At 46.7% G+C, this 21,696-nt stretch overlaps 1 protein-coding gene across 7 annotated transcripts in view; it reads right to left on the bottom strand.

Moving 5' to 3' along the window:
• Positions 1-21,696, bottom strand: part of Nav2 (neuron navigator 2) — a 349,974-nt gene that overhangs the window by 171,521 nt on the left and 156,757 nt on the right. For all 7 annotated transcript variants that reach the window (XM_036181890.1, XM_036181892.1, XM_036181904.1 and 4 more), the window contains one exon: positions 16,245-16,411. In XM_036181890.1, the coding sequence (XP_036037783.1) occupies positions 16,245-16,411 (167 nt within the window). The remainder of the gene's footprint in view (positions 1-16,244; positions 16,412-21,696) is intronic.

The following is a 21,696-nucleotide window of genomic DNA, read 5'->3' as shown; positions in this document are numbered from 1 at the left end:
GCTCTGTGTCTGTCTGGGTGGAAGGCCAAAGATGAGTGCCTTGGCCCTTGCTCATGCTGGGCCAGCCCTGGGCGCTCTGAGTGCTGTGGATGCTGGAGGTGTTCCTGGGAGTGTCCTACCCTGGAAACCACCTGATGAACTCAGGATCTACTCTGAGCTACTCCGTTTTGTATAAAACAATGGTTTCTCAGGCTGTGCACTGTCCTAGGAGACGCCACTTTTGCAAGCATCTCTTGGCTCCATTTTCAGGGATAAGGATGATGACAGCTCCTGGGGGCATCCAGAACCTGACCCATTTGTTAGGCACCACCCATCCAGCACAGGCTGACAGACTGATTCCTAGGGGTAGGGAAAGAGCTACCCTCTAATGTTATTGAGGTGAACTGAGACTATAAGGGAACATGGCCATATCAAAATCATATAACCAGGCCCCCAAACTTACTGGGCAAGCCAGACCAAGGAAAGGGCATATGCTCTCATCTGAACCCCATAAAACAATGAATACCTTCTGTATTCTGTACACCGTGACCCAACCAGCAGAGGACTCCTGACCACCCCTAGAGTTTCAGCTGGACAGCTGTTGATGGGACCAACTAGACCCGCCCTACATGTTTGCTGGTCTGGACTTGGACTTGACCTGTGTTTCCTGCGCCCAGTTCTGCTTTTGCACATCACTACTGAAACTTGCAGCCTCGTTCCTAAACCTGGCTCTAGCAGGTCATGAGCAGCTTCCTCCTGGCACTGATCTGTTCACTGTCTCATCAATACAGACTCTTTCTCAGCCCACCTCTGTAACTGCCTGAACCCTGGTGCGGCATCTTTAACATGTATTTATTCTGTAAACCACATATATGCATATGGTTACACAGACATTCACTGTGTACCGTGAGAGTTATTAGCCATTAAGATTGGAATAAAAGAATCAGCATTTACCTCAGCCTGGTTAGCAAGGCAGATAGGATTATATGACAAATGGCTCTTCTGTAAACCATCAAACGATATGAATTGTTATTTAATAAACTCTAACACTGTGGGAGACACAAAGGTGTCCATTTATGTTTCTGTATAGTACACTCAGGACACCATGCCTTCAGAACGGGATTAAAGTTAAATAGACAGAGGGAAGGAAGATCAAAAAGTCTTTGCCATCCCTGAAGACAAAGCAACCCTCTTCATCGTGGAGAAACCGAGGCCTGGTGCAGGGGAGGCGCTTGAACAGCAGCCCCCACATGGAAGGAGAACTGCAGTCACAAGGCCTGCTTCACCACAGAAAGAACAAGAGCTGTTTGTAAACCACACTGAGGTGGAACTTACCACCAGAACATAAACCACACACATCTAAAGGGCATGTTCAAAGTTCTCAGTGGACACAGAACTGTGCACAGTACCATCATCTCATTTTCAAGCATCCTCATCAAAGCACAAGGAAACACCACAGCCACTTGAAATCACCCCCATTCCCTGACCCAGCCTCAGCAAGGTCACTTTCTGTCTCCAGAGATTTACCCCTTTTGGACATTTCATGAAACATGTGACTAAAAAGCCACCTGTAAAGTGCCGTTTTTGCATTTATTCATTCATGCCTGCATTAAATACAGAGTTATTGAACCTTACTCAGCACTAGATGGATGCAGGATGCTGGGGCTTTGACACTGAGCATGAAGTTATCATCAACAAAATATATGCTTGAACCGCACAGATAAGGTTAAACCCCTCCCAAATCTCATAGCATTTTACATACACTTATGATTTTGGTTGGCCTCATCCATTAGCTATCATGGGCTGTCAGTTGGACCCAGATGTTAACCTAGCTGCCCAGCAAGAATGCCAAGTTACAACTGTGGCATTTGATGGAATAAAAAGCCTTATTTACATGTATGAATGTTTTGCCTACATGTATATATGTGCACCATGTGTGTGCCCATTGCCCATGGAGGGCAGAAGAGGGAGGGCATTGGATCCCTTGGAACTGGAGTTATGGATGGCTGTGAGCTACCATGTAGATGCTGGGAACCAAACTCAGGTTCCCTATACAAGCAACAAGTAGGCCGGGCGGTGGTGGTCCATGCCTTTAATCCCAGCACTTGGGAGGCAGAGCCAGGTGGATCTCTGTGAGTTCAAGGCCAGCCTGGGCTACCAAGTGAGTTCCAGGAAAGGCACAAAACTACACAGGGAAACCCTGTCTCAAAAAACAAAACAAAACAAAACAAAAAAAGAGCAACAAGTACCCTTAACCACTGAGCCAAATATCTAGTCCCCCCAAAAGGTTTTTATATTAATTAATTGATTGATTTTTTTTTTTTAAGGTGGTGTTTCTCTATGTAACAGCTCCAGCTGTGCTAGAACTCACAGAGATCTGTCTGCTTCTGCTTTCTGAGTGCTGGGATTAAAGGGGTGCATGACTGCCTGGCAAAAGAATTTGTTTGTTTGTTTGTTTGTTTGTTTGAGACAGGGTTTTGTGGTGGTATTGTGTTCCCCAAAATATTGTGCACCGTAATAAACTTACCTGGTGTCAGAGAACAGAACAGCCACTAGATACAGAGGCTAGAAAATGGTGGCACATACACTTTTAATCCTAGTGTTCCAGAGGCAGAAATCCCTCTGGATCTCTGAGAGTTCAAGGCCACATTGGAAACAGCCAGGCATGGTGACACATGCCTTTAATCCCAGAAATCCAGCCCTTAATCCCAGGGAGTGATGGCAGAAAGTAGAAAGATATATAAGGTGTGAGGACCAGAAACTAGAAGCATTTGGCTGGTTAAGCATTCAGGCTTTTAAGCAGCAGTTCAGCTGAGAGCCATTGGGATGAGGACACAGAAGCTTCTAATCTGAGGAAACAGGATCAGCTGAGGAACTGTCGAGGTGAGGAGGCTGTGGCCTATTGTTCTGCTTCTCTGATCTTCTAGCATTCACCCTAATACCAGGTTTGATTTTATTAATAAGACTCTTTAAGATTCATGCTACATGGTTTCTCTGTGTAACAGTCCTGGCTGATCTGGAACTCGCTCTGTAAACCAGATTTACCTCAAACTCACAGAGATCTGCCTGTTTCTGCCTCCCATGTGCTTGGATTAGGGCATACAACACTACACCTAGCCCCCCCAAAAAGTAATTTTTTAATGACAGACTTCAGACACACTTGCTAACTGCAAATGCTTACCAAACTATTAGCTGGTCAGTACTGGAGCTACCAACCCCATGTGGTCACTGAAGAGATTTAAAATGAGTGCATTAAGAATTTATATTCTGGCCGGGCAGTGGTGGGGCATACCTTTAATCCCAGCACTCCAGAGGCAGAGCCAGGCAGATCTCTGTGAGTTCAAGGCCAGCCTGGTCTTCAGAGAGAGAGATCCAGGACAGGCTCCAAAACTGTACAGAGAAACTCTGTCTCAAAAAACAAAACAAAACAAAACAAAACAAAACAAAACAAAACAAAAAACCCAAAAAACAAAACAAAAAATAAAACAAAAAACCTGCCCCCCCCCCAAAAAAAAAAGAATTTATTTTCTGGCTCTGGAGGATGGAAAAAGGTAGTTGCCACCAAGTCTGATTACTTGAAATTTACCTCCGAGATCTGTAGTATGGAAGGAGGGAACTGACTCCTACAAGCTGACCTCTGACCTCCACATAAGTGCTGGAGCATGCACATACCCTCTACCCACAAAGAACTGAACAAATGTAATTTTAAAAATTAAAAAAAAAAATTAGCTTCTCAGGGTTGGAGAGATGGTTCAGTGGGCAGAGCGCTTGCTCTCCAAGCATTAGAACCTGAGTTCAGATCCCCAGAACTCATGAAAAAAGTTGGGCACGGCTACACCAGCATCTGCCATCCCAACACTGGGACAGGGAAGAGACACGCAAGGGACCACAGGATTTGCTGGCTGCCAGCCTAGCTCTAGATTCAGTGCAAAGCTATCTCAAGAGCATAAGGCAGAGGGAGATAGATCATGCGCACGCCCCACACAAATTCAGCTCCTTGTACACACTTACCCTATTTCAGGTGATAACCATGTCAGACTATGTGCACCCCTGCCAAAAGTTCTGCTTGGCAGGGCTGAGGAGAGGACACAGAAGCCTTTACAGCTTACAGACTCTGAAAACGCTGCTCCTCCTGGTACCAGGGAGTCGCCCACGCAGATGGAGAATGCACATGAAGAAGGGTTCAAGACAAGGAGCAAGGGGTGAGCTGTGAGTCCCAGGGCTGCTGCCAGTGTCTGGAGCGCCCCCAGCCCCACAGCAGGCCTCCAAACCTCTCTGCTCCGCTAAGCCCTTCCAACAGGCAAGTGTGCCAAAGCGGCTGGAGAGACTTCAAGGAATCGCCTCCACCTTGGCTGTTTGATGATTTGTGGAAAGTTTCGTGCCAGAAGGTGATCTGAGGGGCTCCCTGATGAGACTGAACAGTTCTGATCATGTGCAGCGAGCAGTAGCCATTTCTACTGCCAAGACAGAGCCAACTCCTGCTGACCAACAACACCCCAAGCGAGGCCAGAGAGCGGGGCTCCGGCTGCGCCCATCCCTTTCCATGTCCAGCTTAATCCGTTTACCTCTGCTGCCTTTAGTCTACCCAAAACCACTTTGGTCACCAGCTCCCAGGAACAACACAGAAGGACTTTTCAAATTGTGAATCTGGACAGGTTAAGACAACCAGAGTATCCACATTTGGGGCAATGAGAAAAGTCAGAGGAAAAAATAAAATAACACTCGGAGAAAGATCTGCTAATCAAAGACCCTTTTGTTCTGAAGCACTGCAGGACAATCACCCACTGTCACCTCTCTCAGTGAAGTCCCTCTTCCTTAAAACTCCATAGAAAGGTTTATCTTCTGTATTCTACTTTAGCTGTTTGACAGACAGACAGAGAAAGAGAGACAGACAGACAACCAAACCCGTGTGCCTCCCTTCCTTACTCTTCTCAATCAATACTTTCATCTCAAACTCCCCCTCCAAAGCAAGCAGTCACTGGGCGATTTCACCAATCAATAAGTTGCATTTCTAAGATTCCACAAGCAAAAGCTAACCACCCCGATATTTACCAAATGAATTCTTTTGCCAGGAATGTCCTCTAGGGACAGGTCATTCTGACTCTAGGTCCTTTGTTCAGTTTTAAAGACTTAAAAAAAAAAACAAAAAAAAAACTTCTATGTTAGTGTACAGGTATGTGCATGTGGATACAGGTTCCTGTGGAGGCCAGCGGCACCAGCCCCCTGGGAGACAGAGTTTTAGGCAGTTAGGAGCCACCTGACGTAGGTGCTGGGATTTGAACTTCAATCTCTTGGAAGAACAGCATGGTTTCTTAACTGCCAAGCCATCTCTCTAGCCCCTAGGTCCCCTGGTTTTAGAAATATCCTTTACTCTGGTTTACCCGGGATTGCTGAGGCAGAGCAAGGAAGTCCACGAGTTCTTCAGATGTTGGGTCAGAGGCAAGAATACAGGAGTAAAGGCCTGGGATTTCCAGCTTAGCTTTGGTTGCTTTGAGGTTTTGACCCTGTTTGACTTGTGTACACTTGATTTCATTGACTGAGCAAATATTCTATGGTACAGGGCTGGTTCTCTTCTCACGACCACTGCAAGGCAAAGGTAACTGAAGTTCAGAGTGTTTAATGAACCAAAGTCATGTGACCTTCATGGAGAGCTGTGGGGACCAATCCCTAGGGGTCCTGAAACCAAGCTGGACATTCAGCTAAAACCTGCCAGATGGTGTGCAAGAGAAAGCAGGGATGTGGGGAATACTGAGATGAAGGGCCAGGGCCGCCACTGAAGAACAGGCTTAAGCAGAGCCACACCTACCTGCAGAGTGCCACTTCCGGCACAGGGTACTGTCTCTTCTCACTAGTTGCTTGTCTGTCACTCAGAAGGAACTGAGGATGTTTCGGTTCCTCAGTTCTGCATGCCCCCCACCCCCAGAGTTGTAGGAAACCCCACATTAGGAGCTGAGAATGTTCGCATTACCATCTTGACAAGTGCAAAGCCTTCTTACAGTGCCAGACTTATTTGTTGTGTTAGATGGACTAGGAAGAGCCTCAGTCTCTCTCTGTGTCACACGCCCTCCCCAGTGTGGCTCTGAAGCCAATTCCCACCCTCATAAATGTGGGAAGGCCTGCACAAGAAGGCAAGACATGATGTCTCTTCAGAGGTTAGGTCTCAATGGGCCTTACACACCTCAACTCCTTATCCCAGAACTCACCTAAACACCATAAAAAAGCCGAGAAGTTGCTGGAAGAAGAAGGACCCATGCAGAGATAACCATGGCCATTCCCCAAGATACCAGATACATTCACAAGCCTAGGACACCTCATCCCACAAGCTTGTAGAGAATAGATCATAGCTGTTATCTGAAAATATTACTTTTCAGGGCTGGGATGATAGGGGAAGTTACATGCGTTTCACCAAACTCAAGGCTGAGCAGCCCAGAGGAAACCTGGCACACACAGGTTCCTCTGTAACTGCCTATTACCTAGGCTGTGAAGACGGTTTACAGGACGGAAACGTATTTCTCTTGGAGGGATTGAGATGAAATGTCTTGGATCTGACTAAGGGATCAAAGGCCTGGCATGGCGTGACATGGGTGAGAATCCTTGTCCTGGTGTACACATCTTGTGTGGATAAGTCACCTCCACCCCCACTGCCCATTTCCAATCAGATGGACTTAACATGATACAGTCATCCTGGCTTCTAAGAGAAACTGTGTCTGATGGTTGACAGGACAGAATAATGGCATCTTCAGCGCTCAGAAATCTTCAAAGCAGAGACTGGTTTCTCCCCTATAAGGCCTGACATGACCTGCTCTCTGCAAGCTGGGTTTTGCTTGATGAGCGATGCCCCCTACGGGAAGTATGTGAAACAGGAGTTTGAGTACTGAACCCAGGTTTCTAGAATTAGAAAAGGGCAGAAAAATAAATCCACATGTTAAAGGTGCGAGTCACCGCATGTATCATCTCGCCAAGCAATCATGATTTCCTCTCTGGGGCCACAAGGATGGCTGCAGAGCAGGAACTCAACCAGCTCACAACTTATGTGAACGTCTGGGAGAAATCATCCCAAGGACACAATTAGAGCTGCAAAGCCAAATGTACAAATGTCACCAGGGCAGTATCTGTCCACTGTCCTTCTGTCTTTTACTTTTTAGGTACCAGAAACACGTTCTAGAGTGTAAGTAGCACCACTGAGGTTAAAGTGTGTCTGGGGGTCCATGGCTATCTTTGCAGGAGACGGGGCTTAAGGAAGGTTACAAACTATGGGCTATACCTGTGACATTATTCAAATGACAGAAGCATTTCCAGAACCTGCATCAATCACAGACTCCACCCTTTACCTGAGAAAACCAAGTCATAGGTTTACCAGCATCATCAAGGCTGTCTGCTGAAACCTAACATACGGTAGCCAGAACAGGGCTGATCTAGCCAGCCTCAACACCGGGGTGGGGGTGGGGACAGGGGTGGGGCAGCAAAGAACTCCCCCCACCCCCTGCAAAGATTCATCCAACTGGGAGAAGAAAGATATCAAAGTCCTTTATTTACTTTTTAATATGGAGCCAAAATTTGTTTCCCTGTAACTTTTTTCTTTTACTGTGTGTGTGTGTGTGTGTGTGTGTGTATGTGTGTGTGTGTGTGTGTATGTGTGTGTGTGTGTGTATGTGTGTGTGTGTGTGTGTGTGTCTTATGGATGTTAGGGGAGCACAATACCACTGAAATCCATTACCAGCTATTACTGTAACTTTTTAGTTTTATTTCCTATGGTTAGAGAGAAGAAAATGGTAGCTTAGGGCACAGATCTTCATTTCAGCAGGGGACTGGGTATTGTTCATTTGATTTTTCAATTAGCCCATGTCCTAAAACATCCTTAACTCCTAACCACTGTGCAAGAAAATGAGTAAACACAGTAATGGGACCCTGAAAACTCTGTGGGTCTCACCCTGATGAGGACACCCATTGCAGAAAACACATTCGTTTATGGCACCTAAGTTTTTGCAGAGGAGTAATTATCACATTATTATTATTATTATTATTATTATTATTATTATTATTATTTTATCTGTCTCTTCCACCAGACCAAGAGTCCCACAAGGGCAGGGCCTGGAGTCCCTTTCTTCACTATTGAATATCAGTGGCTTGGCCAATGCTTAATATAGAGGAGACCTTGGATTAATGACTTTGGATACATCCCAGGACACTAAGGGTGGGACAAGCGCCTGTGTTCACCAAGCACTGCTTTACCTCATTTGGAATTAGTCACCCACTAAAAACAAATAAGTCTGGCATAACTTTCTTAGAGAAAAAAAATCCACTAGTGCCTGCAAAGATCCCTTTCTTTGGGGTTAAACCGAATCCTTGAATCCAGCAGCTGGCTGCCCACCTAAGGAGAGTGAGTGACAGCCTCAAGGGGAGGGGCTTAGCTCAGCAGCTGGCTGCTAAGGGTAGTGACAGCCTCAGAGAGGAGGGGGAGGGGTCAGGCCTCCTGTCAGTTCCTTGTCACTCCTCCAGGCCACTAGGACTTTACTGAACACTTATACTAAGAACTTAGACATTCTTAGGTCCACAGTCACTCTCTCAAGTGGAGGAAAGAAAGGATGGAAGCCACACCTGGATGGGAACATGCAGACCACTCAAAAATCTGTATCTTCCAATAGCGTGCCTTAGCTCAGTGGTTAAGAGCATTGGCTGCTCTTCCAGAGGACCCAGGTTAGTTTCGATTCTTGGCACCCACAAGGCAGCTCACAACCACCTGTAAATAAGTTCCCTCAGAATACCCTCTTCTGGTCTCTGCAAGCACCAAGGAATAGGAGTTGGACACAGATATACACACAGAAAAATACTTACACATGTAAGACAGTAAAATGATTTTTTTAAAGTTATAAAGAACACTAGGTAGAGATGAGCTGTCATCACAAGGCTCGGACAGCAGAGGGCAGCAGAGGCTCAGGGTCTTGGGCTACCCAGCAGTCAAGACGGTGGTGGGGTTTGTTTCTGTTTTTTTCCCTCAAAGCCTTGCTTTGCCCAAGCTGAGTTACTACAGGCTGAGGACCTTGCAATGCAGTTTTCATTCTAGGTAAATTCTATGATTCTCCCATCAAAGCAAAGGTAACGGGGCTCAGAACACAGAGAGACCTGCTTCATCTTGGGAGAATGTGGGGGTGGGGGGGCTGCTCTCATGCTGGAGCCTACGTTATCAGCCACAACACTAAAAGGCTCTCCCAACTACAATAGCAGGCATAGCCACTGCTGAAGAATCCATCAGGAGCTCTGTGACCCCAGGTACATGTCCTCAGTGCAGACCTTTCTACAGCACAGCACTCACACAGCCACGGCAGGCTTCCCTCCAACGAGGCTACTGAGACCACTGCTTCAGAGATGGGTCTTCCTGCTGTGATCCCTCATCTATAGCATCTGGAAAGGCTGGATCCCTCCCACACCAGCTTCAGTCCACATTCTAAAGAAGCACAGTGCAGGTCGAACTGCAGCTGGGAAATGGCATCTTGTCTGATAGGTCAGTTTCATCAGGAAGTCCATCTTCAGCAGAGAAGGGTTCAAGTGCGTTCATGAGAAGGTCATCATGAAGTGCCGGCTATGGCAGAACCCGAGGGTCACAGCTCAGTGGATCCTCCTCGATCTTGCACCTTGCATTGTGAAGATAGGCCTTGCATGCCCATGGAAAGGTTCGTTTCACTTACTTCAAAATGAAATTATCTTTAAATGTATTCTTTAGACGAATACTGTCAAATACATAACTTAGGAGAAAAATGTTAAGGAACATTTAAATAAGTGGAATAAACCGAGCGTTGCAGATCAAACTGCAGTAAACCTGGCTAAGAGGCCTAAATGCACTCCCCTTCTGATGAAGCTTTAAATTAAGTTGGATTCATGCGAATGTGAAGCTCTCTGCCTGTCAAATGGGAGGGGAGGCATTGGATTTATCCCTTGCAGCTCAGACACACAGCAGGCACTCATCTTACATCCCCAATGCAGACTAACCAAATAGGTATTTTGTCTTCTTATATGACTTGGTCTCTCTTCATTTCTCCAGACTCATTCATCCTGCTTCCCAAAGCCAGGTTCACTGTCTTTTAGAGTGAGGGTCTAAGCTTGCATGCTGGTGTTGAAGTACATTTGTATTGCCAGAAATGCAAACCTGGCTATACAGCCTTCCTGTCTCTGTGTGAAAGGGTTGGGTCCAGCAGGGCATTCATAGTGTCACACACCCTAGGGCTTTTCTGTGCTCTCTCCCCAAGGTTTTCCTGAATTATACAGAAGACAGGGAGAATGACCCCCAAAGACAGCCAGAGAGAACACACCAGACATGATTTCATTCCCCTTGATGTTCGGCTTTTGTTTAATCCTAGACATTAAAGACAAAAACTGGGATGTGAGGCTGGCATAGTTCTCCCCTGTGTTCACTCTCGTGGGCAGAAAGAGACTCCAAGCTTTTCAAGAGCCAAGAGCACAGAGAACTGACGTGGGCACGCCGACACCCTCAGAGTACCTCCTGGCCCTGTCTGCCTTCTGCTAACATACCTACACCCCTTTGTAGATCCTGGGGCAAGGAAGGGATCAAAACTCACCCCCTTATTTTCTATGAGATCAACTAGAACAATGAAAACATTTTAAAATGAAACATAAGAACAACCTGAAGACTTGCAAGATAAAAACCACAAAACCAAAGCTAGCTTTGAAGACCTTGGCCATCCAGTAAGTCTAGCTATGGAAAGTGCTGAATCTGAGGATACATTTAGATATAGTTATGACAAAATTTTTGAGCTCCTGCTGCATGTCAGGCTTGAGTTGGTGTGGGAGACTGAAGTCCCACTACCTAACCCCACCCCTATAGCAATAAGTCATCAAATACTTGCTAAGAGTTACAGGGCAATTCAAAACCGGCATTTCTTGTGATGTATAAGTAAGAATAGCGGTTTTCCACCTTCCCAGTCTTGGGGATTATAGGAACATCAAACATAAACTTGGAAACCTGTATCAGAAGGGCAAAGTTTATAAAGTCCAGGCTCCGTATTTGTATAGTCACCTTGAAGGCTAATAGATTGATAATCGGTGATCACACCTTGAGAAACAGGCTCTCTTGACTCACACAGAATCTAGAATCACGCACAAGAAAGGAAGACAGAAAGGAGACTATGAAGGGGAGGGAGGGGAGGAAGAGAGGGTAATGGGATATAGTGTGACAGGTAATGTGGGGGAGGGGACAAAAAGTGGAGACATGGTACCGGGAAACGCAGTGGGGAGTAAATCACACTGAAAATGCATAGTGAATAATTTGGTCCTATGGGAAAAGATTCCGTATTCTTACAGCTCAGGCTATCTACTATATTTAACAAAAGAGCCACTGAAAAATGACAAATCTGAGTAGCGACAAAGGCCGCACTTTGGCCATTGTGTGTGGCTACATGTGTGCCACAGGCCACAGCTGCCTACCACTGACGTTGTGGAAGGTTCTGTCTCTGCATTCAGTCTCCTTATTTACTCTTTCTCCCTCACTCTGGTATTTACACACTGTTCTGGGGCTCCTAAACAAAAATGAATGAATGAATGAATGAATGAATGAATGAATAATGATTGGGCGGAGGAGGTGCCTCGGTGGGTTAAAGTGATCACTGTGTGAGCATGAGGACCTGAGCTTAGGCGACCCAAACCCAGGTCAAGCCAGATGCAGTAGCACGTGTCTACAATGCCAGCATCCCCACCATGAGCTGATAGGTAGAGACAGGAGAATCGCTGGAAGCTTGTAGGCCAGCTTGTGAGGAACAAGAGATCCTATCTCAAACAAGGAGGGAGGGGCAAGGACCCAGCTTGAGGTTGTCCTCTGACCTCCAGGTACATGCTATGATGTGTGCACCTGTGTGCATGCGCTTACACACACACACACACACACACACACACACACACACACACAGATCATAAAAGAGTAACAGTAATCTAGAGTTTTGAATTTACCAAGGCTACCCTAGATCATGGATGCGGTCACTGTGACAGCCATCTATGTGTACTCACAGGCTCATGTGGACACTTTGTATGGACTACATCATTGTGGACACTGTTTGGGAGTGGTGAGCCTGTGTGTGTGTGTGTATATATATATATGGACTTTTTCATCTACTCAGTTAGACCCTGTCCATAATTTGGAACCAAAGGAAGCTATGGTGTGAAGTCAAGTCATAATGAAGAAATCTCCTATTAGTGCCATAGCCACCACTGGTGAAAGGGTACAATTGTCAGCGAGTGCTCTGGGTCTCTGGTGCCAGGAAAGCGACACTCATGATGTTGACCAGCTCCAGCTATGCGAAGATGGCAGACGGACACTTCCCCGAAATATCTACCATGAATAGAGAGGTGACTGGGGCACAGAATTTGGATTGGGTTAAGGGAAAACCAAAAACATCCAAGCAAGCACACTATGTGTGTAACTCCCTAAGGACAAGGGTCCACTGGTGCCACTTCACTGACCAACAAGCTGACTCTCTGAGAAGTGTGGAGACTTGCTGGTGGGAGAGGATTAAAGAAACCCATTATGCTTCTGCACGTGAACAGGACCTGGGGTGACCTTCTGGCTGTCCCCCATGGAAACCTGATAGAGATGGAAAAACCACTGTGATGCTAATCGATATGGTTCATGGTGGAAATGACCTGACTATACAACCGCATTTGGACCAGGAAGAACTATGAGTAAAGTATGGGCACCTCTTGAACACATCACCAGTTTGGGCTTCTCTGAGAACTATGGCTGCTAATTGGGGTTCATACCACGGGAGCCCCAGAAGTAACACACACTGAGTTATTTCAAGAGATGCAGCGCCAGTGGCTTTGACACAGTGACTTGTGAGCTTGTCCTCTTGGAGTCCGGGTCAGGGCTTGCACCTGGATGGCTGGGAATGCAGTGCATGCTGCTGCAGAGCCCACCCCTGTGGAGAAGCACCTGGGGGAGCTTGCCAGCACCTGCAATGGCTGTCTGCAGCTTTCTGAGCAGTGTGGCTTGAGATGGTCTTTAAAGGTGAACTGGAGAAGATGCCCTGGCGATGGCTACCTAGAGGCAGCATATTCTCAGAGTCACACTTCTGGGAAGTGGCCAGGCCATGAATTCAAGTTTAGGCATATGTCTTCAAAGTACTTGCCTTGTCTTTAGCTGAAGGCCAAAACATTTGTAGTCTGGCCTTAGGAATGGGTGTGGCTTCTTAATTGGCCAAGCCTTTTCCTCTTTCAGGGCCCTGTGAGGACTTCGTGTGGTAGCTTAATCCAGCCTCACAGCCTAGCCTGGGCATGTAGAGTTCCATCCCCAGACAACAAATGCAACAGCAGACCCCTGGTTCATACCTGATGCTTCTAAGACACCTCCTCCCCCCAAGATGGATGGCAGCCCAAAGATCACAGTAATCCTGCAGCTGCTTCCAGACACAAGGGTCAGAGTTTCAGAAGGACAAACAAGGCCTACCCATCACTGTGGCAACTTCAGACAGGTCCACTGTAGAACTCGAGTTTAATGTAAAAGTGAATCTAGAAGATCTGTTCTTAAATCAACACCCAGACCAATACTAGGAAAAGTTGTTCAGAGCAACTCATTCCTTCCCAGTGCTCCCATCCCAGCACTAAGGGAAGGCAATGCAGTACCACTTTCGACTCCCCTCAGAGCGGACTTGGGTATGTCATCTTTGCCCCCGTGACCCCAAGCACCTCTCTGTTATAACACACATGGGCGCTACTCCTCTCTATGAACCTCTGGAAAGCAGCATTTTAGCCCCTTAGTTCCTACAACCAGCCCAATGCCAGTCCCATCCTAGTCTCCATTCGTGGTCACAAGCAAATGAAAGAGGTGCTACCATCTTCTGATTCCTGGAGTCATTCCATCCACTCAGCTTGTGATGTCATGTCAGAATCCAGGTGCACAGCAGGACATGGGGGATTAGTCTACAGTTCTGTCTTCTAATCACTGACTCAAAGCTGTCACCAACCACAAAGCAACATATTTATAGACAGTCTTGATCAATGGACCCAGTGCAACTCAGACATTACAAAAAGATAAAGATCATCCAACTCCACCTCTTGACAAGGAGGATAGGGCAAGGGGGTGATGCAGCTGACAAAATCCAGAGGAGACCCAGAGGGAAGTGCAGTGGTCCTCATGTCCACAAGGCCCAATGGCAAGGGTAGCTGAGCATCCCTCATCCTTTACAGTGCTTCAGTGATGAAGGACTTACAGGTTGAGAAGAAACCCAAAGGAGATTTTACTATGCCAGGCCACTGATAGTCACGACAATGTCAATGAAAAAATGCCAGCACCTTAAAACAATTTGTCTTATTTCAAAATTCATGCCTCCCAGTAACTTCGCCCCTCTCTGCCTCTGTGACTGTGGCAAGTAGCCAACCTTTTTTTGTATGTGTTAGTTATAGCCTTTAAAAAGAGGGAATAAATGAGCTGTGACACAGGAGGAACTGAAAAGAAAATAGCTTTTTCTTATTGAGGTAAAACCTAAAACATTTCTCTCTCTTCTCTCTCTCTCTGTCTCTCTCTGTCTCTCTCTGTCTCTCTCTGTGTGTGTGTGTGTGTGTGTGTGTGTATGTGAGAGAGAGAGAGAGAGAGAGAGAGAGAGAGAGAGAGAGAGAGAGAGAGAGAGAGAGAGAGATATTATATGGCTGCACTGTGAAAGTTCTGGAAGGGTATGTACAGTTTGGTTTATATTGGTGCTTGTTAAGAAATATAAAAGAGAACTTTAAAAATATGTGCTCTTGTACCATTTTGCAAACAGATGTGATTTTTGTATTCCAAGCACAAATTTATGGATTTTTAAATTTTTATATTGTTTGATTTATGTGTATGTATGTCTGTACGTGGGTATGTGTATGTGAGTACAAGAACCCAGAGGCCATAAGAGAACACGAGATCTCCTGGAGCTGGATGGAGTTACAGGTGGTTGTGTGCTGCCCAACATGGATGCTGGGAATTGAACTTGGTTCCTCTACAAAAGCAGTGTGCACTCTCAACTGCTGATCCACCTCCCCATCCCCTCCAAGCACTATTTTAGCAACCTGGCATGGTGAAGTAAAGAACAGGAGAAGGGGGCAGGCAGCTCAGTGACACAGCATTTGCCTGGCATGACAAGGCTCTGGGTTTGATCCCCAGTACCACAAAAGTGAGACAGAGCAAAAAACCACACAGGCTAAACAAGAGCCCTTGATTTTGTGTGAGGCAGAAACCTAAGGCAGGATCGCATAGATGTGCCTGCTCCATGCATCCTAGGTAAGACTTTAGCAATGGTTAAGAAATCTGTAAGCCCCATAAAAATAAAAATATCTCCCCTATTCTGATGGGGGTAAAACTGTAGCCCTTGGTAAACTCTCAAAGGTAATGGGGCTCCTTGACCCAAGTGTTCCTGGTTTGGGGAGTAAATAGAACGGAACTGAGTTCCCACACAACATGAGGGCTGCCTGGGTTCCTAAGCCACTTCAGGGATGGAGGGGCAGCATGCTTGTGTCTCAGGAGGATGGAGTGCTATGGTCCAGGGTAAGCTCTAGACATTTCCACACTATCACAGGAAATGCTTCGGAGCGCCCTCCTCTTAGTGGGCAGGTAGGCAGGGCTTGTCTTCCATTGAAGACTCATCTAATCTGCCTCAGTTTTTTGAACATCTTGTAGGCTTATACAAGCAAAGGTGTGTTTTACTACCTGCTGTGGAGGTCTTCCACGGGGCCACTCACCTGGTTTTTCTCCATCCTGAAAGCTCAGTAGCATAGATGGTCACATACCATTACATCATCACAACCCCAGAAGCAAGGCTGTTTGCTTCTCATGTGTAAGCCAAATGCTTCACTTTAGCTGACCCACATTCCTGACTCATCTTCCAAAGGTGAAAATGCTCATAGTCCTAGTGTTCTTTGCATCATTTCTGATGACTCCCAAAGCATGCCTCGAGAAACTTGCATTTCTCCAAAACCCTTCTCCTGCACTGCATATACTCTATGAAAATTTAATCTCAAATTTCAAATGGCATCTTGTTTCTTATCTGTAGCCAAGTGTCTTATGGCCATAGTTGAACAAAGAACTTCCTCTGGCTGGCTATGAATATAGCAATAGTTTCCCCACCATATTAATGCCACTGATAACAACCTTCTTGCTAAACATGTATGTTTAAACCACAGCTCTTCATCTTGTTTGCAAGCTTGCCTTTGGCCCCACTCAAACTCACCCAAAGGAATCAGATGGGTCTACTAGAAAGAAAAACAAATGAGGAATTCAAGAGAAAAAGACTCACCTTTTTCATGGTTACTTGCTGGTGGTGGTGGGGGTGGAGAGGTGACAGGTTTGGATTTGTCATAGTTGTTAAAGCTCTGGCTGCGTCGGTTGTTGGCGGCAGCTGACCCTCCCCGTGTTTTGGCCTCGCTGCCTGCAGTGGCCACCCTTGTGGTAGGACCTGGAAGTCTAAAATGCAAAGGCCAGAGAGTAATGCAGTCAGTCTTAGGCATACAATAGTGTCCCAGGAAGAATTGCAACCATGCAGGAGATAAACAACAATAACAACAAACTCAGACACTGGGCCTATAGAGATTGCTAGCAAACATAATGACACCAGAGAAGTCCAATGGCAAAATGGGAACACAATTCCTCTGAGTAAAGAGGAAATTGGAAGAAAAATCCATTAAGAATAAGTTTGCTGATGAAAACTATAAAAACTTAACTTCTTTATCCTCTGAGATAGGTGTTTTTACTTTTCAATATGATTGACCCACAACATCCCTGACTCTATCCAGCATGGAGTGTAACAGCTTAACCCATGTGCACTATGTTGGAAATAGTGTTTGCCATAATCCAAAGGAATGGGCGTTAAGGCAAGGGTTCAGTTTATAACGGGAAAAAAGCAAACGCTAACACTCCAACCCAATGCATCTGGAGTGCGAACCTGAGGCCTGGCTGCCAGGGCTTGTCTAGTTACGCTTGCCTTCCACACCTGACAACCTGCCCCTGTGGCATCCCTTAGAGGCTGAAGCTTCTCTCTACCGTCAACATACAATGTCACAATTCTATCTGTGAAAACAGTAGGATACAGTTAGTCTAAAGACAAATGCACACTTTCCCTTTAAATAAAACCTCGTTTTGGGTGGTTCTGAAAGTAAAGCTGCCAGATTTCTTTGTAGTGTTTCTAAAGATGTCAAGGAGTACTCCCTAGAGAGGTAAGGGGAAGACTCCTCAAACCAGAAGTTTGGTCCAGGGACTTACTAAGCAGGCTGTTTCCAATAATTAAAGTTGAAAGATGAATACATGATGACATATTTAGTTGTATCTTTCAGTTAAAACCCACTGAGCCATGTTTAAAAGCAACTGGAGCCTCGGTTGACCAGTGTTAGACCCAATGATAAGCCTAACTTTTCAACTCATAAAGCTATCAGCCTTCTTTTTGCGTGTGATTCGGCAAGCACCAAAGCAGCCTGGAGTCTGGAAGCATTTTAGATGTAAGCAGCAAACGCTTTAAACTTTTTCTTGTTGGCTCAGCAAGAAAGATGGTTGCAGAGCACAGGGAGAACATGAGCTGGTGTGAGAGGACTGTAAAATTGATCCAGTTAAAAAGCTGGCGGGGTCCCCGCACTAGAAGCTAGGAGAAGTGGAGGGGGGTGCTGTTCCCCTAGCCAGCCAGTGGGTCTTAAGGCACTTCTTCCTACTGTCCTAGGAGCTTTCACCTCTGTGAATTTGCCACCTCTGGTTTGGAGAAATTCATTCCCACAAAGACAGAACTGGTACAAATCCCCAGAAGTTCCAGCATCTGGGGTGGGGGCCGAATGTCTCAGCACAGCTAGTCAAAGAGATCCAGGAATGAAACCTTAGTGTGACTTGGACTTGCTTCTGACACAGTGTCCTGCAAATCCTCCATGTTAGGTGACACAGCCCTATGTCCATTGGTAGAACAGGTACAGACAAGGGCTCTTGGCTGGGACTGATTTAAGCAGCCATGGCCTGCAGAAGTCTTTATCCCGACATATAGGGATGCCTGGAGGAGGATTATGGACCTGTTCCAAGATAATGTCACAGCAGAGGTATTCCACGGTGCAGGCTCCAGTAGGGGCTTATGAAGAGCAGGGAAGCACAAAGCATCGAGGAGGAAAAGATAAATCCTCTCACAGTTGCTAGAGAGTCTCCACTGTGCTCACCCAAGACCACAGGAGATTTTTAGATAGCACAGAAGCAAGCCATCCAAGCACAGGATAGGTCGGCCATAATCCTGAGTCCTTCTGATTTTCCGGGAGGCAGTGTGGTGTATGGATAGAAAGCAGGCATCCCTACCACAGGACTCAGAGCCAGCCTCACATCTGATATTCATATTCCTCATCTATAACTTTGGAATAACTACTCTATGGATAGCTGTACATTGCAAATGGGACTTGATACCCAGTCTGGTGTAATTACTAGGTGCCACTGAGTTCCCCTCCCATTCTCCCTGCTTCACACAGATGCATAAGAACATCCTCATAAAGGAAACACACTATTGCACACACACAAAAGAATCAGACGAGGAAGGAAATAGATGGACTTAAAGGCTGAGAAGAGAGGAATACAAAAATCAGTACCTGAAATCAACATTTGCAAAGATGCAATACAGGCTTTGTCAAGTAGGGCTCTTTTTCTCATTAAAGAACACTCCAGAACAGAAACTATTTTGTCTGTGATGGAGAACTTGCACTTGGGAGACTTCTGGGTTCTTTGTGCCTCAATGTAGTGAAAAAGTCTTCACTTGGGACTAAGAAGAATAGTCCTGGATTCCTCAGGGTGGCCATAGCTCATTGTTCCTCTGATGTTGGAAATGATTGCTTTGAGGTTCATTCATCTCAAGATTTTATCATCTGAAGCCTCTTTCACCCATCTGAAGATTTTAGCAAAATGCATCCCTGCTGGCTAGTTTTATGTCAACTTGACACAAGCTGAAGTCATTTGAGAGATGAGATCCTCAACAGTGAAAGTGACTCTATGAGATTGGGCATTTTCTTAATTAAGTGATATTAATTAAGGATATGGGAAGGCCCAGACCATTTTAGTTGGGGCCGCCTCTGGGCTGGTGGTCCTGGGTTCTATAAGAAAACAGGTTGAGCAGGCCATGATTAATAAGCCAGTAAGCAGCACCCCTCCGTGGTCTTTGCACCAGCTCCTGCTTCCAGGTTCCTGCCCTGTGTGAGCTCCTGTCCTGACTTCCTTCAATGACAAACAGTGATGTGGAAGTGTAAGCCAAACAGACCCTTTCCTATTCAACTTGCTTTTGGCCATGGTGTTCCATCTACAACCATATTAACACTAAGACACCACATCATGTACAACGACATGAATGAATGTGGTATGAGAAATAAGAACTCAGCCACAAGGAAACCAAGGCACCTCTTGGGATAGTGTGCCGATCTGCAACTGAATTAGTTCAGAAAAAATTTTAGCATGAGATTTCATGTTTAGGATTTCAAAATCAAAGGCAATCATGATGTCCCAAGGTAGCTGGGTCATCACTGGAGGCCACTCTACTCACTGCAGGAGGCAGGACTAGTCTGCATAGCCCTCTCTGGATCTGAAGGAGCCAGCTGCCCCCTGCTGACACCTACGTGACACCTGTGTGGATGCAAAGTGCAGAGGCAATTCATAGAAAGGAAGCGATAACTTTCAAAGTCAGAGGGAGACTAAAAGGGAGACCCCAGAGTGAGACCCAGCTTTGGCACGAGAAAGGGGGAATGTGAGTAGAGGCTCAGAAGGGAAAGCAAGCCACACGTGGTGAGAACTTGCAGAAAGTACAGAGGGGAAGCTGGGTGTGGTGGCTCACGCCTGTAATTCTAGACACTCAGGAGGCTGAGACAGGAAGAGTGTAAATCTGAGGCCTTTCTAGGTTATAGAGTACGCTCAAGGTCAGCCACCTCAGTGAGATCTGAAAGGAGGTCTAAGGGGCTGGCTCAGTGATTGAAGATCTGCCTCGCATGCAGTGCCTCAGACTGCCACCAAAGTACAGCTAACCACGGTGGCTCCCACCTGGAGCCCTGCACAGTGAGACTGAGGCAGATACACTGACTCCACATCAGCCTGGGCTACACAGCAAGACCCTATCTCAAAAAAACAAAGCACACTAAAAGAGGGTGGAGGACGGAGCTGGAATGTGCTGGTTCTTGAGGGATAGAGTAGAGGGAACCAGCCAGGGGAAGTGACCAGGACCAGAGGAGGGAAGATCTGTGGGTCACACTAGGAAGCTTGAGCTCCGTCTTGTCCCTCAGGGTTGAAGCACTAATTAAAGGAGGCCGAGGGCAGAACTGGAGCTAAAAATAAGGCTCTGTCTAGTCTACCAGTGACACAGACCCCGGGCCTCAGCAGGCTTGTAGCCTCTGGCTAAGCATTGTGCAGTTCAGGACTGTTAACGTCCTTGTGTATCAGGGGAACTTGGATCAAGCCCAGCCTGGAAGCATGTGCTGTCAGTCACATCAGAGTCCTGCCTTGCTGAAGAGCTGGGTCTGACCAGTAGGGACAGCTGCGGGTGTGATGACAGATGCTGCCCCCCCCCCCCCCCACACACACACAGCCTCACTGATGCAAGGCAGCGGGAGGCAGGCGGGCAAATCGGCCCCGCGGCTCTATAAGTACAACTTCAGTTCTGACAGTCATTTCCTATCCCGCTTCACATTCACAGAAGGTACTGGTGGGTTTTCCCAGACACACACAGGAAGCGCTGTGAGCAGGTGGGACACAGGTCTGCTGCTGTGGGAGCAGAGGTCAATTTCTCCAAAGCGTGTGGAACCAAGCAGGGGACTGAACTTATTCCTGGTCTGGAACCTACAACTGAGTCCCGGTGCCTCCACTCCACGTGCTGTACGTGCTGATGGGAAGAGGGCAGTTCTTCTCTCCCAAACCACTTCAAAGGCTGGGAGCAGAGGGGTGCCCCTCCCAGGAAATATGGCAGCTTGTGTGCACATGCTGGGGGTGGGAAGCCCACGATAGGAGATGCTTTCCTGCCAGACAAGATGATTAAATGCTAAATCTCTCATTTCCACAGCATCTGCTTTTCAGCAGCTCGGCAGAGAACTGACTATCCCGCTAATTTGATTCCATTCTCCAAGAGGGCCATGCAGGGATCCGCTTGGCCTGGCTGCCTTACCTCGCTCAACCCAGGAGACCAACATCCCCGATATATCTGCAACTCACTGCACACCAATGGTATCCCAAAACTGTAAAAGCCTTTCACAAAATTCTCAGGACACAACACGCTCCTAGAGGTGAAATAGTTTCCCCAGGTAATGCTAGTGGCGAGTACACCTGCCTCCAGCAGGCAGAACATGGTAAACGCCTGGGACTCTACCAGAGATGCCAGGGAGCGACAGTACAGGAGATGGCAGAAATGCATGAGGCCGACATTCAAGGGTGAGGCTTCTCATGCTGCTGAACGTCTCTGCTGCCCATCAAGATACCTGGTCCTGGCAGGCATCCCAACAGTGTTTACACTTTAAAAAGGGACCTGTCTCCAGAGTTCTGGGGAGGAAAGAAGGGTGGGGGTGTCTCTTCTGCCAACCCAAATTTACTGCTGTCCTCAATGGTGCTGAATTAGCCGCAGTCTAATGATGCTCAGGGGTAGGATCTTGGAAAGGGGAGTCCAGGAGCACGGCCTCAGCAGAGACAAAATGCACTCAAAACATTCTTGACGTGGGATGTGACGACTCTAAAGGAAGCCAGGCCTGGGCTGAGGGTGAAGCTGGGAGCTC

Source organism: Onychomys torridus, chromosome 1 (assembly GCF_903995425.1).
Source record: "Onychomys torridus chromosome 1, mOncTor1.1, whole genome shotgun sequence".
Taxonomy (NCBI): domain Eukaryota; kingdom Metazoa; phylum Chordata; class Mammalia; order Rodentia; family Cricetidae; genus Onychomys; species Onychomys torridus.
The sequence above is the reverse complement of the archived record's forward strand: the minus strand, read 5'-3'. Positions and strand labels throughout refer to the sequence as shown.